Genomic DNA, 22,482 nt, shown 5'->3' with positions numbered 1-22,482 from the left:
GGTGGGAAGAAGAGGACGGCATCGGGGAGGGGGCGTGGCGGCTCTGGAAGTAAGCCACACCCCCAATGAAGCGCTCCCGATCTCACCTCCCTCCCGCCCTCCACCTTGGTGATGGCGGGAGGCCCCTCCCGGGCACTTTCTCGTTGGATGTCGGTAGTAGACAGCCAATGGATTGTGGGAGTGGTGAGATCGGGCTTCCGCCTACTCTGGCGGGAGGTAAAGGCGCCTCTTACCCGAGTGCCTCCGCGGTTCAAGCCCCCCTTCTCGCAGGAAGCACGTTCCGTCTTGCAGTCGGAAATTGCCTCCCTGGAGCAGAAGGGCGCGGTGGAGAGAGTTCGGGTCCACAGCTCCCTGGGATTTTACGGGCGTCTGTTCGCTGTTCCCAAAGCATCAGGAGGATGGCGTCCCGTGTTGGATTTATCTCTCCTCAATACTTTCTTGAGGGAGATAAAATTCAAGATGGAGACGCCAGCCTCTGTCCGAGACTCTCTCCGCCCAGGAGACTGGGTGACCTCGATCGATCTCACGGACGCATACTTTCATATTCTTATGCATCCGGCCGACCGGAAATGGCTTCGTTTCCGGTGGGGAGATCAGATCTACCAGTTTCGCGCACTCCCTTTCGGGCTGTCTCTCGCACCATGGATTTTCACCATGGTGGTGAGACAGGTCTGTGCACTGGTGAGGTCCCAGGGTATCCGTCTGCGGGCTTATCTGGACGACTGGCTCATCATGAACCAGTCCCAGAGCGGCTGTTCGCAGGATACCCTGACGGTTCTTCGAGAATCCAACTCGTTGGGATTCTCGATCAACCGGGTAAAGTCGGAGCTGACCCCGTCACAGACATTCACTTATCTGGGGATGTCTTTCGACACGGTCGCTTGGACTGTCCAGCCTTCTCAGAGAAGGGTGGACAAGCTCCAAGCCCAGATTCGCTCCACTTTACCTCTCCTGATGGCTTCCATCCGCTCGCTCGCCTCCATCTTGGGGCAGATGGAGTCTATGGCTCTTCTGGTTTCACTGGGCCGGGTCCACAAACGTCCGCTTCAGTTCGCGCTGAAGCCGTTTGTGGACTCTCCTCTGGTGGACTGGGACGCCCTCATCCCTTTGCAGGGATGGTTCCAGTCTGCGACCCTTCCGTGGTTGGACACGGAGTGGGTCTGCAGAGGTGTTCCGATCGTCGTGCCCCTCCCCGACCTGGACCTCTTTACAGATGCGTCCAGGGAGGGTTGGGGGGCACATACAGATCTTCAGACTACTTCCGGTCTGTGGACGACGGAGCAGTCCTTGTGGCACATCAACTTGCTGGAGCTAGAGGCAGTTGCTCTAGCTCTGGCCAAGTTTCTGCCCTCCCTGTACGCCAAACATGTTCGTCTGTTTACAGACAACATGACAGTGGCGGCGTACATCAACAAGCAGGGAGGCTCGCGGTCCCCGTCTCTCTCGGAGAGGGCTTGCGAGATCCTGGTGTGGTGCTTTCAGCATCATATCACGATCTCGGCCAGGTACCTTCCAGGGAGGCTGAACACTTTGGCGGATGCGCTCAGTCGTTCCGGTACGGTGCTTCAGTCGGAGTGGACGATCACTCACGGGGCACTGCTTCGCCTTTGGGCCCAGGTCCAAAAGCCTCTGGTGGACCTTTTTGCCACAAGGTACTCAAAGAGGCTTCCGGTGTTCGTCTCGCCATTCCCGGACCCTCAGGCATGGCGAGTGAACGCTCTGGACTTTCCCTGGACGGGTCTGGAGGCGTACGCCTTTCCTCCCTTTCCGTTACTCAGCCGAGTAATCCGGAAAGCGGAGATGGAGGAGCCGGCCCTTCTTCTTCTGGTCGCTCCTCTGTGGCCGTCGCAGGTCTGGTTTCCAGATCTTCTTCGGCTCGCCCAAGGGCCCCCCATTCCTCTCGCACTCGTGCGAGGGGAACTAGTGCAGCCCCGAACAGGCATTCCACACGAGGAGCCCAGTCTTCTGAAGCTTCACGTGTGGAAGTTGTTCGGGACTCGCTGAAGCGCTCTGGGGCGTCGTCTTTGACTCTGGACTTGGTGGCTCGCTCGCATAGAGCGTCCACCTCTTCAGTTTATGCTTCCCACTGGAAGGCATGGACTGCCTGGTGTTCAGCTAGAGGGGTGAGTTCGGTGGCTCCGCGCTCTATTCAGGTCGCTAACCACCTCTCTTTCATGTCTTCGCAGGGCGCCTCAGTCTCCTCGTTGAGGGTCCGGCGCTCCGCTATCTCGGCGACTCTTAAGCAGATTGGTCGTTCTGTTCGAGTCGGGGGCGTTATAGCTGCAGTCATTAAAGGGGCTGCTCTTAAGGAAGCTAAAGCTCGTTTGCCCGCTCCCAAGTGGGACTTGTTTTTAATCCTGGAATTCCTTCGTTCTGCGGATTTTGAGCCTTTAAGCGAGGCCAGTCTGTTCAATGTCACTCGCAAAGCGCTGTTTCTCCTTTTGTTGGCTACGGCCCGACGGGGTAGCGAGGTCCACGCCCTGTCGGGTCAGCCTGGAGATATCTCCTTTGAGCCGGACGGTTCCGCATCTTTGCGTTTCCGGCCTGATTTCCTGGCCAAGAATCAGTCTCCGGGGCAGGCCTCTCCGCTGGTTAGAGTTAAGGCTCTGACCAGCGCGTTGGCCCCGGATGACCCCGATTCGGTCAATTGCCCTGTGAGGGCACTTCGTCTGTACTTAGCCCGGACTCAGCCGATTCGGTCTAGTTCTCAGAAGTTGTTGTTTATCTCTCTCCTTACTAGGCGCGAGAAAGATTTGTCGAAGGTAACTTTGGCCCGGTGGGTGTCCTCGCTCATCAAGCAGGCTTATGAGTGGAGTCGCACAAAGAGGGGGGGGGTTATGCCCTCCTTGCCACTTGACTCGGCCCGAGCCCATGAAACGAGGGCGTGGGCATCCTCTCTGGCAGTTCTGCGCTCCAGACGTCTAGAGGAGGTGCTGACAACTGCGTATTGGCGTTCCGAAGATGTTTTCATAAACTTTTATCTTCGGGACGTCACAGCTCTTCGACAGGATGGCTCCAGAGGCCTTCCAGCGCTCATAGCAGCAGGCCAGTTCCTGTCCAGAACTTGATGGTGAGTTTTGATTCATTTCTAGCCCACCGCCTTGTTGATGTTATCTGCTAATGTGATTCGGAGTAAGAATATGATATTAAATGGAAAATTTCCTAAATAAATTATCATTTAATTAATATACTTACCCGAATCACATACTGTATTCCCTCCCACCTGCCCCGCTTATGGTTTTAAGATTTTTTAAAGCCGTATGATAATAGGCACGTGTTCCTAGAGGAAGTGACGTGGCATACACCCGTATGGGAGGTAACTCCCGGTGTACTGGCCCATTACCAAAGCTACTTTCACTTTCGTTTTGGTGATGGGGTTGCTTCCCTTTAAATTCTTTAGCCGGGTAAGCGTTTTTCAGTGATAAGCATCTCAGGTGACTCAATGCTAATGTGATTCGGGTAAGTATATTAATTAAATGATAATTTATTTAGGAAATTTTCCATTTTTGCAGAACATTTTGTTTTTGCTTGCGTCAAACCGAAGCCATGGGAACTCGCCAGTCTTGTACGAACCCACAGTCGGCCTCACTCTCTGAATCTACTTTCGTTTCATCAGTTGCCGCGTTCTCTGTCTCATTCTCACATCTCCCTCCCTCACCTGTTTTGTTTTGTTCACATGCTGCTGCACTGCTCGATGAGGTGCTAAAAACGTAAGCTTTCGTTGCTTTGAGTCAGTTTTTAACCTTTTTTTGCAAGACATGAGGATGACGCACGGTCCGCTTTGCACACAAATATGTCCTCTGCTGCAATCAATGTCGCGAAAATTGTAAAGTTCTTAAACGGCGAAGTTGAAATTGGTTTATACTACTTCGGCTATCATTGACTTTCGGTTTTTCAATCGAAAACAAGCCAGTGATCGATGTTTGGGATGAGTTGGACAGTTTTGAATAAGAATTTCATTTCAAATCTAAGATTGATTTTGCTATTGACCGACGTGGTCATGTAACTGTCGGTCACAGACCGGCTCAAGCTCAATTTTGTCGGACAGTTGACCAGTTGAGCCCGAAACATGCCGGTCATTTTGGAGCTTTTGTCAGTCAAATGACCAAAAACCGACGCTAGGAACACCCCTGCTTTAATTCCATATGAATCGCCCACAACCCACATCATCCAGACTGCCCTGTTCAAATTACGTCATTGTTTATTTGTTTGTTTACAAAGATAATCCTTCACAAAGTGGTCAATGGGAGTTGGGGGGTGTTGGTGGCTATTGAGACAGTTACCTCACATATCAAGTTGAAGGATGCTTCAAGCCTTTTTAGCATTGACAACTTACTATCATTACCCCCTTCATGAAATCTCTTTGTAAAGCAATTTTTCATTTGCATGTTGACAGACACTTGACCTGCTGCAGCAGTTCTGCAGCGACTGCGGTTACAGCTGTGTCCGACTGGACGGCCACACTCCCACTGCCCAGAGACAGCAAATTGTCACACGGTTCAACAGCTCCTATGGCCAAGAAAGTAAGCATAAGTCTTTTTTGGCCTGCTGGAGTAACCAAGATGCGGACATTTATTTTTCCAGCATCTGTTGCTCCTGTCAGTTTGTGTGTCTGTTTATACGTGAGTCTGCACTAAAGTTGTTTTAGCTGATTTACAAGGAATAAATGGAGTGATCCTTAGGAATTCAAATAGTGGTTTTTTCAGGCTGTCAAAGCTGATGAGCCTGTATTCTGGTGTGTTATGCAATAAGCAAGGGCCAGTGAAAAGATGTCCCACTTTGTTTTAAGACATAGGTTTATTTTGAAGTTTATGTGTGTATAGTTCTGGTTTTGAATTCATGCTATAATGTCAGTTATGTGTTATGAATAAAATATTTGTGCAGAGATTTTCCTGCTGAGCTCCAAGGCTGGAGGAGTAGGGTTGAATCTTATCGGAGCATCTCGTCTCATTCTCTACGACATCGACTGGAACCCTGCCAATGACCTTCAGGTGACTTCTCTTCTGTGATAAGAACAAAATGTTACATGTTTTCTTTTAATTTTTTCACCAGTAAGATTTCTAATGTACAAGGTTTCTATTCAAAACTATTTCTAATGTAAAAGGTTTCTATTTAAAACTTTTATTCTGTCAGGGAATAAGTCACTGCAACAGGAATTTGGTTACACAGCACAGTTACACACAAAAATGTGGAGTATCTTTTTTTTCACAAGACACACCAAAAGGTGCATTGAAAAATATTTAACAGTGCTTCGTATTTTTTCTGTATCCCTTCCAGGCGATGGCGAGAGTGTGGCGGGATGGGCAGAAGAGGCAAGTCTACATCTACAGACTTCTCACTACAGTAAGTTTTGGGGTTTATGCTTAGATTCAAGGCTTTTTTAAGCAAGGCTAAACTCCGAGCCTAGTCGAGCATGGAATGCAACTCTGTACCTGCCTGTATACAGTGCAATGTTTTGTCTTCTGGTTTTTCACTTTCAGCAGAAACTTCATGAAGAGCTAGAATGTTGACTGTTTAGTCTTGAGTCCTGCAGAAGGGCACAGTGGCCCAGTAAAGAAGACGCCGGCCTCCCAAGAGGAAGGTCGTGAGTTCAAATCCTCGTCGCGCCTGGTGGGTTAAGGGTGGAGATTTTTTCGATCAGGTCAAATTATGAGCAGACTTGCTTGTGCCTTATCCACCTTCGTTTGCACACGCAAGGACAAGACCAAGTATGCACCGAAAAGATCCTGTAATCCATGTCAGAGTTCGGTGGGTTATAGAAACACAAATAAACCAAGCATACATCTCCTGAAAGCAGCGTATGGCTGCCCACATAGCGTTGTAAAAAGGGTCATACAGATGTGATAGGGTGGAGTGGAAGGGGGAAAATAGGCCAGGAAGCATAAATGAGACGCCAAGACAGAGGTTGCGATAACGTGACTTTTATTTAACGTAAACCAGAAATAATGGGAGAGACGGGACGGGTCAATAGGTAACTGAGGATACGCTTCACGCCTTACGGTCTTAAACCATCGGAGCGTGACACACTGACAAGGACCGATAACTTCACAAGTTACTACAGGGGGCGCTACACTATCTATAACGTCACACAGGCTGTGACGCGCCCGCAACACAGGACACGCTATTACATAACAAAGAACTAGGCTAGCGCGGGAAAACTGGGTCTCAACGGCGAAACAACGACACTGACGCTATAACGCCACTAGGATAAAATAGCTACATACATACGTGCACACCATAGCATCATTCATACGATCAGAAGCAGAATTCAATATAAACAAAAGAAACAGCATCTACTTACAGTTCACTCCTCAATGAAGAACTAAACACACACGAAGTTACGGCGGGACTGTTCAACACATCGCCGGTCTAAATCACTCACCTCGCTGATGGTAAATCAGCTATTAAACCACAGGTCAAAGATGATACTCACAATCCAGCACAGGCTATCTGTATTTTAAAAGATGTCACACCAACACAAAGAACTGTTTCAAATAGAACACCGGTCTCAAGGCTTAAGCACACAGGCCGATCCACACACAGCGAAATCACCGGTCAGACTGACCGAACTCGCACTGTCGGGGGTGAATGCGTACGCATCCGTTAAGGGATTAACCAATTAAAACGCAGCGTCTACGCACAAAGACATACACGACACCACGGAACGAAGACATACACGCATGGTCAAGGGGAATAATTGGGGTAGGGAACGAGAGAAAGGAACAACAGTACGTCAAATCGCCACACGGCTACACATATAAAAACCGTGGGAGTTTCAGCCCATTTACAAAGAAGAAGTCCTTAAATTTGTAATGCTTGCAAGACAGCATACAAGAGAGTGTGTACCAGACATGGATCAGAAAGCAGAGTGTGAGTGGTGCTGGGTTGGATCTCAGGGCCTGGATACTGTTAAAAGTAAAATGTGGTCTTTCAGGGCAGCTTGGAAGAGAAGGTGTACCAGAGACAGATCAGCAAGCAGGGACTGAGCGGTGCTGTGATGGATCTCAAAGCCTCAGACTTTCAGTTCTCTCAAGAGGACCTCAAGGTACAGTGTCAGCTGAGATAAAAAAAAAGATTTCTTCCACACAGCTTCATGTATACACATGTACGCACTTCCACTTGTTTATGCCCTTTTTACTGCGTGCTGATTTATTTGGACCCCCCCGCGGGTTAGGGGAAAGAATTTACCCGATGCTCCCCAGCATGTCGTAAGAGGCGACTAATGGATTCTGTTTCTCCTTTTACCCTTGTTAAGTGTTTCTTGTATAGATTATAGTCAATGTTTGTAAAGATTTTAGTCAAGCAGTATGTAAGAAATGTTAAATCCTTTGTACTGGAAACTTGCATTCTCCCAGTGAGGTAATATATTGTACTACGTTGCAAGCCCCTGGAGCAAATTTTTGATTAGTGCTTTTGTGAACAAGAAACAATTGACAAGTGGCTCTATCCCATCTCCCCCCTTTCCCCGTCACGATATAACCTTCGTGGTTGAAAACAATGTTAAACACCAAATAAAGAAAGAAAAAAGATTTATTTGGACACTCAAAACTATAGTAGGATTTGCACCATATAAATACCCTGATCATTATCAGATTCATGTATACACATGCACACACTTCCACCCCCCCTTCCTCTCTCTCACATACATACACGTGTACAGAGGTAACCTTTGGAAAGCACCTTTCGAGAAGTAAGAATAGAAAAGCAGTGTCATTTTACAAGTTTGCTTTGCTTTTGGTTCTACAGCCCTTTGCTCTTTTTCTCGTTTCTTTCCGATTTATTTATTTGTTTATGCACTTTTTTCTGTGTGCTGATTTATTTGGGCACTCAAAACTATAATAGGATTTGCACCATATGAATACCCTTATCATTATTATCGACATGTATTTATTTAGGGTATGTGTTGCATCTTCTCTACAGGATCTGTTTTCATTTAGTGAGGGAACGGAGTGCGACACCCATGCCCTGCTGGGCTGCCAGTGCGAGGGGGGAGGTTGTGATGATGATGGTGGTGGTGGTCAGCCTTCTGATCCTCTTCCGTCGAGGGCCTGTCAGTTAGGAATGAAACCTCCAGCTAAACAGGTATCCGCTTGTATGTGTGTGTTTGCGTGTGTATGTGTGAGAGAGAGAGAGATACAGTTATGATTATATGGCAGATAATCGCAGGGTAGAATCTCGATTGCAGATGCTGTGCCAGTGATGGGAATAGTGGCATAGGGTGGCATTATGTGTGTTTATATGTGCCTGTGTCAGTTTCAAATTTAGATTTGAATGTTAGAGACAAGGGTAGGGATTTTAAACTTACACCTTCCAACTTCAGACATTGATGTAACTAGCAACACGGTGTATCATCAGATGCTTGGCCCCTTTTTTTTTTTATCAGTATCCTCATCAGTTTTACAGAACAAAAAGGTAAAAATATGAATAACAACACAATGCAACCAGGACTGATTCATAGTAATGAAACCCATTGTTTTGCAGTCTCGAAACTTGTCCATGGCAGAGCTACTGGACTGGCAACACTTGTCCGGGTCCAGTCCCCACATTCACAAGGTGAGACCAGACCTGGGAACCCATACGATTTTGCTGTATTTTGTTCGCTTAGTTGTCTAGAATACGAGCAGAACGGTCAGTGTGAAAAAATACGATGAGAAAAATTCCTAGACTACTTTTCTTCACAAGCGCATCCCGAAGCTGATCCAGTATTTTGACACATGATTACAGTTTTTGTCAGTAAACATTGAAAGAAGCATTTGTTTTAACTGTATTGGTAAACTTAATTAACGGTGCTACAGACGCATGTGAAACATGTTTGAACATGGATGTTCAAAAGCTGTGTGGAGTACGCTCATTTTTCTGAAAATACACCAAGTTTGCTTGAGAATACTCCAAGTGCAAAACAGGGGTTCCCAGGTCTGTGAGACGGTGGCAAGGCCAGGTAGCTCAGTTGGTAGAGAACTAGACCTGTAACCATATGTTCGAATCCAGGCCGGGACAGACACAGGTAAACTTTATGTGCAGACTCAGAGACTGTATCCCTGTTCCTACCAATGTCACCGCAGTGGCACGAAAAAGACCTTGGTTATTCTGCCATAAGTGCAGGTGGCTACACGTATACACCTGGGTAGCCCGACTCTTGTTGCTGCTAGTTTTCCACTGGGAGGAAGCGACCCGAATTTCCCAGTTATGGGATAATAAAATAAATTAAATTAAAAAAATGTACTATGTTGATCTTGTTCGGCAAAACAAAAAAGTTCACTCAATGGTGATAGTATTGCTTGCATTTTTGTGAGGGATTTAGTTTTTAGATAGAGAATATTTGAAGGTGACGCCGGCTTTTGATTTGATGTTGATAAAGAATGTTTCAAGATGGCGCCTGCTTTTGATTTGATGTTGATAAAGAATGTTTGAAGATGGCGCCTGCTTTTGATTTGATGTTGATAAAGAATGTTTGAAGATGGCGCCTGCTTTTGATTTGATGTTGATAAAGAATGTTTGAAGATGGCGCCTGCTTTTGATTTGATGTTGATAAAGAATGTTTGAAGATGGCGCCTGCTTTTGATTTGATATGGAATGAGTTTCTGTTTTACCGCAACATTGAGGCAGATTTCTGTTACTCTGGGCATGAAATATTTTGTGTTCTTTAAAGTGACAGTACTTGAATTGTAGGCAATGAAATACTTTGTGTTCTGCAAATAGAATGAAATATTGTGTGTTCTGTAATGGGAATGGACTTGAATTTGTTATGTTGCAGGACTGGTGCTTGGAAAACACTGAAGAATCTGTGTCCTACCTATTCTGGCATAAAAGCAACACAAACAGCCAGAAGCAGGAGCAATAACTGTTGGGAAATATTCACATGTTGTGTTGAGCAGGTGATGATTATGATACTTGGTGAATGTCCGTTCATCAGACTACTGTCCTTGCATGCATTGGTACTCAGATGAACAATATGTAGCTCTCAAGTAAACAATATGTAGCTCTCAAGTGAACAATATGTAGCTCTCTAGTGAATAATATGCAGCTCTCTAGTGAACAATATGTAGCTCTCAAGTGAACAATATGTAGCTCTCAAGTGAACAATATGTAGCTCAAGTGAACAATATGTAGCTCTCAAATGAACAATATGTAGCTCTCAAATGAACAATATGTAGCTCTCAAGTGAACGATATGTAGCTCTCAAATGAACGATATGTAGCTCAAGTGAACAATATGTAGCTCTCAAGTGAACAATATTTTGCTCTTGATCAGTCAGATATGCTTCCTTATCAACATCTGAAAATAGTGAGATTACCTGTCGTCTTTGTAATTAATCAAAAGTGGACACAACAGGTGTCATAGTTTTAAGCTGCTAATGTTTCAGTTCCTGATTAGATTTGAAACATGTGTCATTGGGTTTACTCAAGACTCGCTGACATTTTGGGAAAAGAACAAGTTTGATGTTTTTCACTTTTCATTTTATTTTCATTACTTTATTGTCCAATCGCTGGGAAATTCGGGTCTCTTCCTCCCAGTGGAAAGCTAGCAGCAACAGAGTCGCGCTACCCAGGTGTATGTGTGTTTAGGTGAAATCAGCCACCTGCACTTAATGCAGAATGACCGAGGTCTTTTACATGCCACAGTTGTGACACGGGGATGGAACATGGATACCGTCTCTGAGTCTGCACATAAAGTTGACCCGTGTCCGGCCCAGCCCGGATTCGAACCTGCGACCTTAGGTGTGCATGCCGATGTGGCATGCATTCACCTACTTTTTGTTGTAATTACGTTTGCTCAAGTCATTGCACGATGTAAAAAGAAGTAAACCGTGTTTTTATCGTGGCACCTTGTTGTGACCCGTTTTGTGGAGCGTTAATATTTTTACGTGAAATTCACGTGCTCCTTGTTCAGTTGTCGTGACCTGGTTTTGGTCGGAGTGTCACAAACTGCGTCGTTTAGTTCTAGAACACCGTGAGATTCACGTGCTTTTTTTCGTGTTTTGATTTTGAGGTGAGCCCTGCGAATCTGCGTTGCAAGTTTTAGAATACGTGTGACTCACGTGTTTTTAGCTTTGTGATGTCAGCTAGTTCCTTGGTCTTCTTTCTGTTAAATATACCGTTTTAAGTTTTGAGCATGCACGGAGTGCGTGATCGGTTACTGATTGGTTGTAAAATAGTAGTTTCACCCGATTCTGTCTTAGGAATGTTGTTGGTTGGTCAATCCGGTGACCTTTGACTTTTGAATAACTATTCCATGTTAGGTTTTTGTTTCCATAAATACCGCTGCTTGACTCCTGTCTCGTCAGTCGATCTGAGGGTTTTAGGAAGCGTTTGGTTTTGATGTAAACGTATGAAGGTTATCAAGTGAACCAACGGAGTGTTTCTTATGTTTTAACGTCAACGTAATGTTCTTGGAGACAGTTGTTTCTCAAGTGTGAATCGTTTTGTGCCCTTCGTTTGTGAGGCAACACGTTTTTGGTACTGCTGGTCAACCCACACAGCGCATAAGGTAATTTTGTTGTTACTTGTTTGTGTTGTGTTTTGGTCGCCATTTTGTAATGACTTTGTGAGTTGTTTATGTATAACGTGAGTTGAAAGTCTGACTTGTTGTAGTGTTTCTTTATTGTGTGTTCAACTGTTCTAGTGTTGTGAACGTACAGCAATGTTTTGTAGACGCTAGAAAGTCGCTAATGTTTATAATGATAACTTGTGTTTTCTGTGGTTAACGAAGTTCGAAGTGAAACGTTTTCTCCGACTTTTTCAGCCTTACGTTAAAAGAATTTAGGTAAAAGAAGCTTGCGGTCTGTGGTGATCGTTTGTAAACGGGCTTATTTCTTGTAACGTTATTGAGGGAAAGTGGATGAGTAAATATCTTGTTTGTGACTTTGATTAACGCAGGAACGTTGTCGTTAGACTTTTTGGTATGACAGTTTGCTTTGTATTCCTGGCCTGATGAGTCAACGTTTTTGTATTTTTCTGAAAGTAGCCATTTTGGTTTTAAACGTATGTATGCTAAGTTTCTTGAGTATTCTTAGTGCTTATGGTATTGTTGAACGTACGGAACGTAATTCTTTATTGTTGTTGAACGTACAGAACGTAACTCTTTATTGTTGTTGAAGGACTAACCAACGAGTGTTTGGTAATTGTAACTTTCTTGTCTGTTTGTCTTCGCCTGTCTTGTGATTGTTTATTTTTCTTGTATTTACTTCTCGTGTCTTGTTAATGCATTTGATACTTTTGCCATGTCTAATAATTTGTTTTCTTTTCTCTTTTTCTTTCTGTCCATAAGTTTTTTACCGCAATAAGTAGTATCGCAATACGTAGTATCTCATTACGTAGTACTGTAACTATATATGCATTACTGATACCTTAGTGTCAGATGTAAAATAATAAACCAGTACTTTTGCGCGTTATCGCTTGTAACCTGTGTTTGTCATTTCGTATGAACAATATGTAGTACCAGCCTCGCTCACGAAGGCGCGCACAGTAAAAAACTTAGCTGCTGATGCCCAGTGAAAGAACTTTAGCTGAAGTAAAAGCTTAGCTGCTGATGCCCAGTGAAAGAACTTTAGCTGAAGTAAAAAACTTTAGTTGCTGTCGCCCAGTAAAAAAAACTTAGCTGCTGACGCCCAGTGAAAGAACGTTAGCTAAAGTAAACAAACTTAGCTGCTGACGCCCAGTAAAGAACTTTTGTTATTGACGCTCAATGAACGTAAACGTAGCTGTTGATAACCAGCAAAAGACTTTATTGTTACTTGTCACTGTGTTAGTGAACCATAGTTTGACATAGATCAACTTGTCGGTTAGAGATCTTCCTACTCCGTATCCGGCGCATTTTTTGTGACTTTTGTGTATTATCCCAAACGACCCTCGGATCGACTCATTTTACTTTATAACCAGATAAACCTTATGTATGTTTTAAGTGCTTTTGAATAAGCGAACATTGTAATGGAGAAGGTTCCAGTAGATAATCCATTGGAAGCTTCAGGTTATGACATTAACGGCGATGAAGATGAACATTCTCAAAGGCCTAGGCGTGACATTAAGCCTACTGAAAAAGGTAGAGAGTACCAGATTGAGATCAAAACTAGAAACTTTGCAAGACAACGAACATTCTTGGAACGAGCAATCGGTGAGGTAGTAACAGAGCTTAACCAAGAAACTCCTAATCAAGAGTCGTTAACCAGTCAAAAACAAATTGTTTTGAGCATGTACAAGGATCTTGGTGACATAGAGAAAGGTCTTCGTAGTATTGGTAGCGGTGAAACCATTCAGGAAAGTTGGGATGATGTTCAGAGAACAGTTCAGAACATTATGTTTGACATTGATCGAGCTCTTGACAGACAAACGACTAGTGTGCAGGTGGCTAAGGAGCCTACTTCCAGGCATAGCAGTGTTACATCTAGCGTTGGGTCATCCACCCACAAGTCAGCCAGTGTTAAGTCTGCCATTCATAAAGTAGCTAGCATTACTTCAGCCATCCACAAGTCAGCTAGCCACAAGTCAGGTATCAGGAGATCAGGTAGCCAAGTAGCTTCTCGCGCCGAGTCTCTCCGCTCTAAAAGTGTTAGCTCTGAAGACACTAAATTGGCTCTTAAACTAGAGGCTGCATCCCTGGCCATAAAAGTGGAAGGTGACGCAATAAAGGAAGCTCAGTTTAGTGAACTGGATCTCTTACAACAACAATATGCTGAGAGAACTGCGGCTAGGCAGACTGAGGAAGCTGAGAGAACTGCAGCTAGGCAGACTGAGGAAGCTGAGAGAACTGCAGCTAGGCAGACTGAGGAAGCTGAGAGAACAGCAGCTAGGCAGACTGAGGAAGCTGAGAGAAATGCAGCTAGGCTGATCGAAGAAACTGCTAGGCAGGCTAAGGAAGCTGAAAAAGAAGCAGCTAGGCAGGCCGAAGAAGCAGCTAGGCAGGTTAAGGAAGCTAAGAGAACAGCAGCTAGGCAGGCCGAAGAAGCAGCTAGGCAGGCTAAGGAAGCTGAGAGAATAGCAGCTAGGCAGGCCGAAGACGCAGCTGAAGCAGCTCTTGAAGAGATTAAACAGAAGAAGGCTTTGAGACAAATTCAGTCCACCGAATTGAAAATTAGCTTAAGAGAACAACAAGCTATGTTACAAGTATTGGAACAAGGTGAATCCGTTCAGCAGGATCTCCCTGATCTACCGTCAGTTGATTTGTTGAACACTAGGTTCCACCCTCGTCCTTTCGTTCCCTTGTATAGTCTTATGGCCCCTCCTCCTAACAATGAACATACAGCGATAGGAATAGGGACAGGTGCTGCCGTCATTGCTGACCAAGGGACACACCAGACATCCTTGGACGCCACGTCTGTTCCTGTCTGCCAAGCTGCCGTCATTGCTGATCAAAGGACACACCAGCCAGCCATGGACTTCACGTCTGTTCCTGTCTGCCAAGCCGCCAGCACCCGTGACATCTCTACTGTCAACGCTGCTGTCACCAACTTCGTCGCAGGAACCACAACGACTGAGCCACGACAGCACGCGTTACCTGTCGTGGACCTCGTCGTTGGAGTCAACGCCTCTACAAGCGCCGCTAGTACCAACAACGCCACCTATGAGGCGTACGGACCTCAACGTAGAGAGGATGTCAACGCCCCCCATCACGCCGGAACGAGCGCTCCTTTCGTCCGTCAGGAGCCCTTCACACCCAACTACACGACGGCTGCAACTACATCCTCCATGCGGCCTACAGCGCTGCTGACCACACTGCAGCACCCTTTCGGTGCGTACGCTGGTCAGCCGCCTCTGCACAACGTTGGACACTCAACGACAAGCGTCACAGGCTCTCGCCCGCCTGATCTCGACCACACAGGTTGGTCCTATCACCTACCAGAGACAAGGGAAGGTGATGAGACGCAAGAACGACACACCTACTTCCCAGAAGAACGTCACCAACGCATGGACCACAGACGTTTTCAAGTTACCCCACCCTGTTTCCCCTATGATACCCACCTACATCCCAAACCAGAGCCTTTCGTGCCCACATTCCTGGACCCACATCAGACCACCCCCAAAGTTATCTGGGGAAACGAAAACGCAAGGCCCCCTGCGTACATGAACTTTGACAAGGAATGTCATGCAGATCGTCCATTTGCCTCTTACCCCCCGTCTGCGTACTACCAACGTCCACTTGCTACTCCTGCAAAGCAGGACACTCCTATGGACTCTCTCGCCAAAACCCTATCAGACGCTCTGATGATCAACCGTTTGCCGATGCAGGAGCCGTGCATTTTTGTTGGTGACCCTCTCCAATATCCAATTTGGAGATCGTCGTTTGCGTTTCTCATCGAGAGACAAAACATAACCAGCAGTGAGAAGTTATTGTATCTGCAACGGTACATCGGAGGTCAAGCAAAGGAGGCCGTGACCGGCTTCTTTCTGCTGAGAGAAGGTGATGCCTACGAGAGAGCCATGGAAGTGCTGGAAAATCGGTTCGGCAACTCATACGTCGTTTCGCAAGCTTTCCGGACCAAGCTGGACGAATGGACCCCAGTCAAAAGCAAGGATCCCAAGGGACTCAGAAGTCTGGCTGATTTCTTGCAGCAATGTTCCGTTGCTGCCCAGGAAGTTGGTGGACTGAGCATCCTGGATGATGCCCAGTACCTACGGAAGATCGTCGGAAAGCTCCCAGACTGGATGAGTCACAGATGGTCTAGAACAGTTGCTCGAACCAAGGTTGAAAAGAAGAGGTATCCTCTGTTCAATGAACTCGTGTCGTTCGTTACTCTCGAAGCAGACATTTCTAACGACCCTGTTTTCGGCTTGACAAGTGCATCGGGGACACCAAGAAAGTTCACAACGAACCTGTCAACCCTGACAGAGGATGTCACCGCATGTCTGCACTGTCAACTTCCAGACCATGACGCTGGGACATGTAAGGAACTCATAGTGAAGCCTCTGGTTGAGATACGAGATTTTCTGTTCAAGAACCGTATCTGCTACGGATGTCTCAGAAGTAAGGATCACCAGAGCCGTCAATGTATGCAGAAACAGACGTGCAAGAAGTGCAAGAAGGCTCATCCCACTTGTCTTCACGATGACAATTTCAAATATCAGAACAGTATGAGTGAAAACAAAGGGGCGAGTGAACACAAGAACAATTACCGTACCTCTGCTGCTGACGTTCAAGAGCCACTGTCATCGTCGACCCCTACGGTGTCTGCTCTTAAGGCCAGCGAGGAAAACAGCATCGGTTTCACGTCTATGATCGTTCCCGTTCTCGTTTCCAGTGACTCTAACCCCAACGTAGAAGTGCTGACGTACGCACTACTGGACACTATGTCCAACGCCACTTTTGTAGTGCAGTCAGTGGCTGAAGAAGTTAAAGCCAAATCGCAGCCGACTACACTCAGGGTCTCCACACTGACTGAGGACAATGCTGTGGTCTCCGGCAGGAAGTACTCTGGATTGCGTGTCCGCTCTCCTACCTCCAGTGAGTTTGTCAGGCTCCCTTCTGCCATCTCACGACCTTATCTGACCGTTGACCCCACTCATATCCCCACCTCAGAGACTGTCAAAGCTTACCCACATCTCCAACACCTGTCTCCTAAACTGCCCCCCTTGTACCCTGACTGCGAAGCAGGCCTCCTCATTGGCTACGACTGCGCTGAAGCCCTCATGCCCCTAAACGTTGTCCAAGGACTGCCATTTGCAGTAGAGACTAAGTTAGGTTGGAGCATCGTCGGCAAGTCACCGCATTCCGTCGCCTTTGATGGTGTAGCCTCGTCCATGCGCGTCATCGTCAAGCCAGGATCGAGGGAAGAAGAACGTGTAGCTCACGTCTACAAGGTACAGGTGGACGAAGTCTCGTGTACTGACCCATTACATGTTATGGAAAGAGACTTTGCAAGTGACTCAGGATCCATGTCCCAGGACGATGTAAAGTTCAAGAAGATCGTGAAGGTCAACGAAGCTGGTCACTTCGAGATGCCCTTACCATTTCGACCAGAGAAACCGTCCCTCCCCGACAACAGAGGTGCCGCAGTCAAGCATCTGAAGGGCCTGAAACGCCAGAAAAAACAAGGGTACCGTGATGACTGCGTCAAGTTCATGACATTAATCTTGTACGGGCTGATCGTGACGTATTTTGCCTCTAGGGCAATCCACATTGAAACCCTGGATGACATGTCAAGTGATTCCTTCATCAACGCCCTACGCATTGTTGTCTCCATGCGAGGAAACATATCACGCATTTGGTGTGACAAAGGAACGAACTTTGTAGGTGCATGCAATGAGTTCAAACTGGCATGGAAGGAGATGGACTCTGAACGACTGACATCAAAGATGATGGAAGAGCCAGTACCTTTCACTCTTGCAGAAACGTCGTGTCTGGCAACGTCCCCAGGCAAACGTACAGGTGGGAGATGTTGTTGTCTTGCATGACCAGAACTTGTGCAGATCAGAGTGGTGCATGGCTCGTGTAATCGAGGTGATGCCTGGATCTGATGGACTGGTCAGACGAGTGAAAGTGCATGTTGGAACAAAGGCTCTAGACAATCACGGCCGTCCCACTGGTGATAGTCGCATATTAGAGCGACCTATTCACAAAATGACTGTGTTAGTAGATCGTGAAAATCACAAAGACAAAGCTGTGTAAGCGAACTGAAAGAACATTGAACTTTGGAGTGTTTTTCCAATTTGACAGTTGTAGATTGTTGCGGTTTGTTTTTATATCAGATGATGTAACGGACATTTATGGTTTAAGTGGTGCGGTTTTTTTTATGCCGTCGAGTAATGACTAACGGCATTTAGTTGAAACGAGATGTGTTGAAACACTGAAAATGATTGAACCATAATATTGTTGTGTAAATGTTTTGCAACACAATGATTTTGAGTTGTAAATTTGAAATGTCTAAATCTGCGTTTGTCTTCTTTTGATATAAGGAATATGTTTGTACAAAGGTTTTTGAAGGAAATTATATTAATATAATTTCCGGTGGGAGTGTGCATGCCGATGTGGCATGCATTCACCTACTTTTTGTTGTAATTACGTTTGCTCAAGTCATTGCACGATGTAAAAAGAAGTAAACCGTGTTTTTATTGTGGCACCTTGTTGTGACCCGTTTTGTGGAGCGTTAATATTTTTACGTGAAATTCACGTGCTCCTTGTTCAGTTGTTGTGACCTGGTTTTGGTCGGAGCGTCACAAACTGCGTCGTTTAGTTCTAGAACACCGTGAGATTCACGTGCTTTTTTTCGTGTCTTGATTTTGAGGTGAGCCCTGCGAATCTGCGTTGCAAGTTTTAGAATACGTGTGACTCACGTGTTTTTAGCTTTGTGATGTCAGCTAGTTCCTTGGTCTTCTTTCTGTTAAATATACCGTTTTAAGTTTTGAGCATGCACGGAGTGCGTGATCGGTTACTGATTGGTTGTAAAATAGTAGCTTCACCCGATTCTGTCTTAGGAATGTTGTTGGTTGGTCAATCCGGTGACCTTTGACTTTTGAATAACTATTCCATGTTAGGTTTTTGTTTCCATAAATACCGCTGCTTGACTCCTGTCTCGTCAGTCGATCTGAGGGTTTTAGGAAGCGTTTGGTTTTGATGTAAACGTATGAAGGTTATCAAGTGAACCAACGGAGTGTTTCTTATGTTTTAACGTCAACGTAATGTTCTTGGAGACAGTTGTTTCTCAAGTGTGAATCGTTTTGTGCCCTTCGTTTGTGAGGCAACACGTTTTTGGTACTGCTGGTCAACCCACACAGCGCATAAGGTAATTTTGTTGTTACTTGTTTGTGTTGTGTTTTTGGTCGCCATTTTGTAATGACTTTGTGAGTTGTTTATGTATAACGTGAGTTGAAAGTCTGACTTGTTGTAGTGTTTCTTTATTGTGTGTTCAACTGTTCTAGTGTTGTGAACGTACAGCAATGTTTTGTAGACGCTAGAAAGTCGCTAATGTTTATAATGATAACTTGTGTTTTCTGTGGTTAACGAAGTTCGAAGTGAAACGTTTTCTCCGACTTTTTCAGCCTTACGTTAAAAGAATTTAGGTAAAAGAAGCTTGCGGTCTGTGGTGATCGTTTGTAAACGGGCTTATTTCTTGTAACGTTATTGAGGGAAAGTGGATGAGTAAATATCTTGTTTGTGACTTTGATTAACGCAGGAACGTTGTCGTTAGACTTTTTGGTATGACAGTTTGCTTTGTATTCCTGGCCTGATGAGTCAACGTTTTTGTATTTTTCTGAAAGTAGCCATTTTGGTTTTAAACGTATGTATGCTAAGTTTCTTGAGTATTCTTAGTGCTTATGGTATTGTTGAACGTACGGAACGTAATTCTTTATTGTTGTTGAACGTACAGAACGTAACTCTTTATTGTTGTTGAAGGACTAACCAACGAGTGTTTGGTAATTGTAACTTTCTTGTCTGTTTGTCTTCGCCTGTCTTGTGATTGTTTATTTTTCTTGTATTTACTTCTCGTGTCTTGTTAATGCATTTGATACTTTTGCCATGTCTAATAATTTGTTTTCTTTTCTCTTTTTCTTTCTGTCCATAAGTTTTTTACCGCAATAAGTAGTATCGCAATACGTAGTATCTCATTACGTAGTACTGTAACTATATATGCATTACTGATACCTTAGTGTCAGATGTAAAATAATAAACCAGTACTTTTGCGCGTTATCGCTTGTAACCTGTGTTTGTCATTTCGTATGAACAATATGTAGTACCAGCCTCGCTCACGAAGGCGCGCACATTAGGATCACAAGTCTAGTGCTCTACCAACTGAGCTACAATATGCAGGATTCAGAAGAAAAAAATATTCCTCAGAAGGAGTGACATGAGCAGCCTGTTCTTTCACACACAATAAATAACCCTTAACATCATATAGAACAGCTCACCCATTCACAAGTAAAAGACTCAGTAGTACTTAACTTTCCTGTAGTTTTTGCTTGCCTACTTCCATTAAAAAAACCTGGAGTGGTAACTCAGCATGCGACAATCATTTTGAAAACTGTTCATATATTTTCCATTTGATTTCTGCCTGTGCTTGTACATGTTATGCATTTGTTGGTGAAATGTAATGCATCATATCTTATATTGATCAGTTGAAGAAACAGAAATTTCTTAATAAAATACCTGTGATGTAAAGAGTGGGTTTTTTGTGTGTGTGTGTGTGTGTGTCGAAGCATGTTTGCAGGCATACATGCGAGTGTGTTTGGGCGCACACATCTACTACATGTAATAACGATTGTCAAGTAAAATTATCATCAACTAATCAATCTTTTTGGTTGGAAAGACAGGTACCCTGTTTTAAATCTTTGCTATAGAATGAAAGGCATGCAAACAGCATGGGACTTAGCCCAACTTTTGGAGTGTATACACCCTGTGAGCCTCAAATCTAGTGTTCAACATAAAATTATTTGTTTTCTCTTGAACTTTTATCGGTTTTGCCAGAACATGATTTCACTTAGCGGTACAGTGGAACCCCCCTTTTAAGACCCCCAATTTAAGACTCCTCCCCTCCCCCTTTTAAGACCCTGTTTTCTTAGACTTTCTATTGATTACCTCTGTAAATTTACCCCTATTTTAAGACTCCCTCCTTTTTAAGACCTGATTATGTCAGATTTTTGGAGGTCTTAAAAGGGGGGTTCCACTGTATTGTTTTTATCCCCTTATTACTCCTTATAGTAATACTTTACTTTTTCTGATAGTGTTTTTAATCCTTGGAATCGATCACTCTGCCCTGAATGTTGTCAGAAAGAAAAATAACATACAGAGAGAAAACAAATCGTTGAATCAAAAATAGAACCGACACATTTTGAATGTGGCAGTGCCAAAGCAACAAAAAACAAGTTACTACATTTAGTCAAGCTGTGGAACACACAGAATGAAACTGAACGCACTGCATTTTTTCACAATGACCGTAGTCCGCCGCTCGTGCAAAACGCAGTGAAACTGACGAGCCTGTTTAGTGCGGTAGTGGTTTCGCTGTGCTGCATAGCGTCACTTTTCTGTACCTTTCTTCGTTTGAACTTTCTGAGCGTGTTTTTAATCCAAACATATCATATCTATTATGTTTTTGGAATCAGGAACCGACAAGGAATACGATGAAATTGTTTTTAAATCGATTTCGGAAATTTAATTTTGATCATAATTTTTATATTTTTAATTTTCAGAGCTTGTTTTTAATCCGAATATAACATATTTATGTGTTTTTGGAATCAGGAAATAATGAAGAATAAGATGAACGTAAATTTGGATCGTTTTATGTAAAAAAAAAAATTAATTACAATTTTCAGATTTTTAATGACCAAAGTCATTAATTAATTTTTAAGCCTCCAAGCTGAAATGCAATACCGAAGTCCGGCCTTCGTCGAAGATTGTTTTACAACAATTTCAATCAATTTGATTGAAAAATGAGGGTGTGACAGTGCCGCCTCAACTTTTACAAAATGCCGGATATGACGTCATCAAAGACATTTATTTATCGAAAAAATGAAAAAAACGTCTGGGGATATCATACCCATGAACTTTCATGTAAAATTTCATAAAGATTGGTCCAGTAGTTTACTCTGAATCGCTACACACACACACACACACATACACCACGACCCTCGTCTCGATTCCCCCTCTATGTTAAAACATTTAGTCAAAACTTGACTAAATGTAAAGAAAGCAGTCTTCTGTGGTACACTAATCCAGCACTTCAGAGCCAATGTTTGTAGTCTGTAAATCATTGAGCTCTATCCAAAACTATCTCAACTAGTTAAACATACATGGGGGGACTGATTTGGGGATACAGGGGAACCCCTCTTCTAAGACCCTACAAATCAGGTGTAAAGAAAGAGTCTGAAAGTGGAGGTAAATTTACAGATGTTCTAAACATAAAATCTGGAAAAGTAAGGTTTAAAAGAGGCTAGTATTGGGGGCTGTGGGCTGGCTGAATAGAGAGGATGTCTTCTGTCAAAGGGTCTTAAAAAGAAAGTTCACCTGTACTGTCAATCATTGGTATCGGTTAATTATAATATGGTGTGTTGATTGTCTTGCCAGCACTCATGAAAACAGGATGAAGTTTTGCTGTTTATGAGTAAAACTGGCGCGCACAGCCTTAGAACACAACATTCAAGTAAACGGAGATCTTTCTCTGTCTTTGGCTCAGAACTGAGCCGGGGCACAGAGCCTGGGCACAACTATTTCACTATATACTATCACTTAAAAAATCTCCGTGCGTAACTTCAGGGTATATATAACTGTGCCCAGGCACAGTGTTTCCTGACATGTGTTTACTCAGTGAGTGTGGTAACCCTTTAAAGTGAAGTAAAAGCATAAAAACTGCATTGTTACTTTTTTCAGCCCAAGAAATGCATTTAAAAAAAACTGAACAAACAATGGCATGTGTATTAACCCTGCGAGACAAACAAACAACAAACATTGTCATGGTGGATCTCATTTGCGAAAACTAAGCTTAATACTAATTTTTCTACTTTCGCTTTTGAAACAAATCCATCGTCTTGCGGGAATTCCATACAGTCAAAATTAGCCTGC

At 44.3% G+C, this 22,482-nt stretch overlaps 1 protein-coding gene across 3 annotated transcripts in view; it reads left to right on the top strand.

Moving 5' to 3' along the window:
- LOC138959939 (DNA repair and recombination protein RAD54B-like) overlaps positions 1 to 20,085 on the top strand; it is a 57,867-nt gene extending 37,782 nt beyond the window's left edge. For 2 of the 3 annotated variants that reach the window (XM_070331619.1, XM_070331620.1), the window contains exons 19-26: positions 4,397 to 4,523; positions 4,885 to 4,991; positions 5,278 to 5,343; positions 6,935 to 7,045; positions 7,921 to 8,082; positions 8,482 to 8,553; positions 9,755 to 10,718; positions 19,695 to 20,085. In XM_070331619.1, coding sequence (XP_070187720.1) covers positions 4,397 to 4,523; positions 4,885 to 4,991; positions 5,278 to 5,343; positions 6,935 to 7,045; positions 7,921 to 8,082; positions 8,482 to 8,553; positions 9,755 to 9,841 — 732 coding nt within the window. In that variant the 3' untranslated portion in view covers positions 9,842 to 10,718; positions 19,695 to 20,085. Of the gene's footprint in view, positions 1 to 4,396; positions 4,524 to 4,884; positions 4,992 to 5,277; positions 5,344 to 6,934; positions 7,046 to 7,920; positions 8,083 to 8,481; positions 8,554 to 9,754; positions 10,719 to 19,694 lie in introns of those variants that run through there. The other variant, XM_070331621.1, reaches the window with a different exon arrangement.
- The last annotated feature ends 2,397 nt before the right edge of the window (positions 20,086 to 22,482 follow it).

Source organism: Littorina saxatilis, linkage group LG2, assembly GCF_037325665.1.
Source record: "Littorina saxatilis isolate snail1 linkage group LG2, US_GU_Lsax_2.0, whole genome shotgun sequence".
NCBI lineage: Eukaryota > Metazoa > Mollusca > Gastropoda > Littorinimorpha > Littorinidae > Littorina > Littorina saxatilis.
This window is presented reverse-complemented; position numbering and strand designations above follow the sequence as displayed.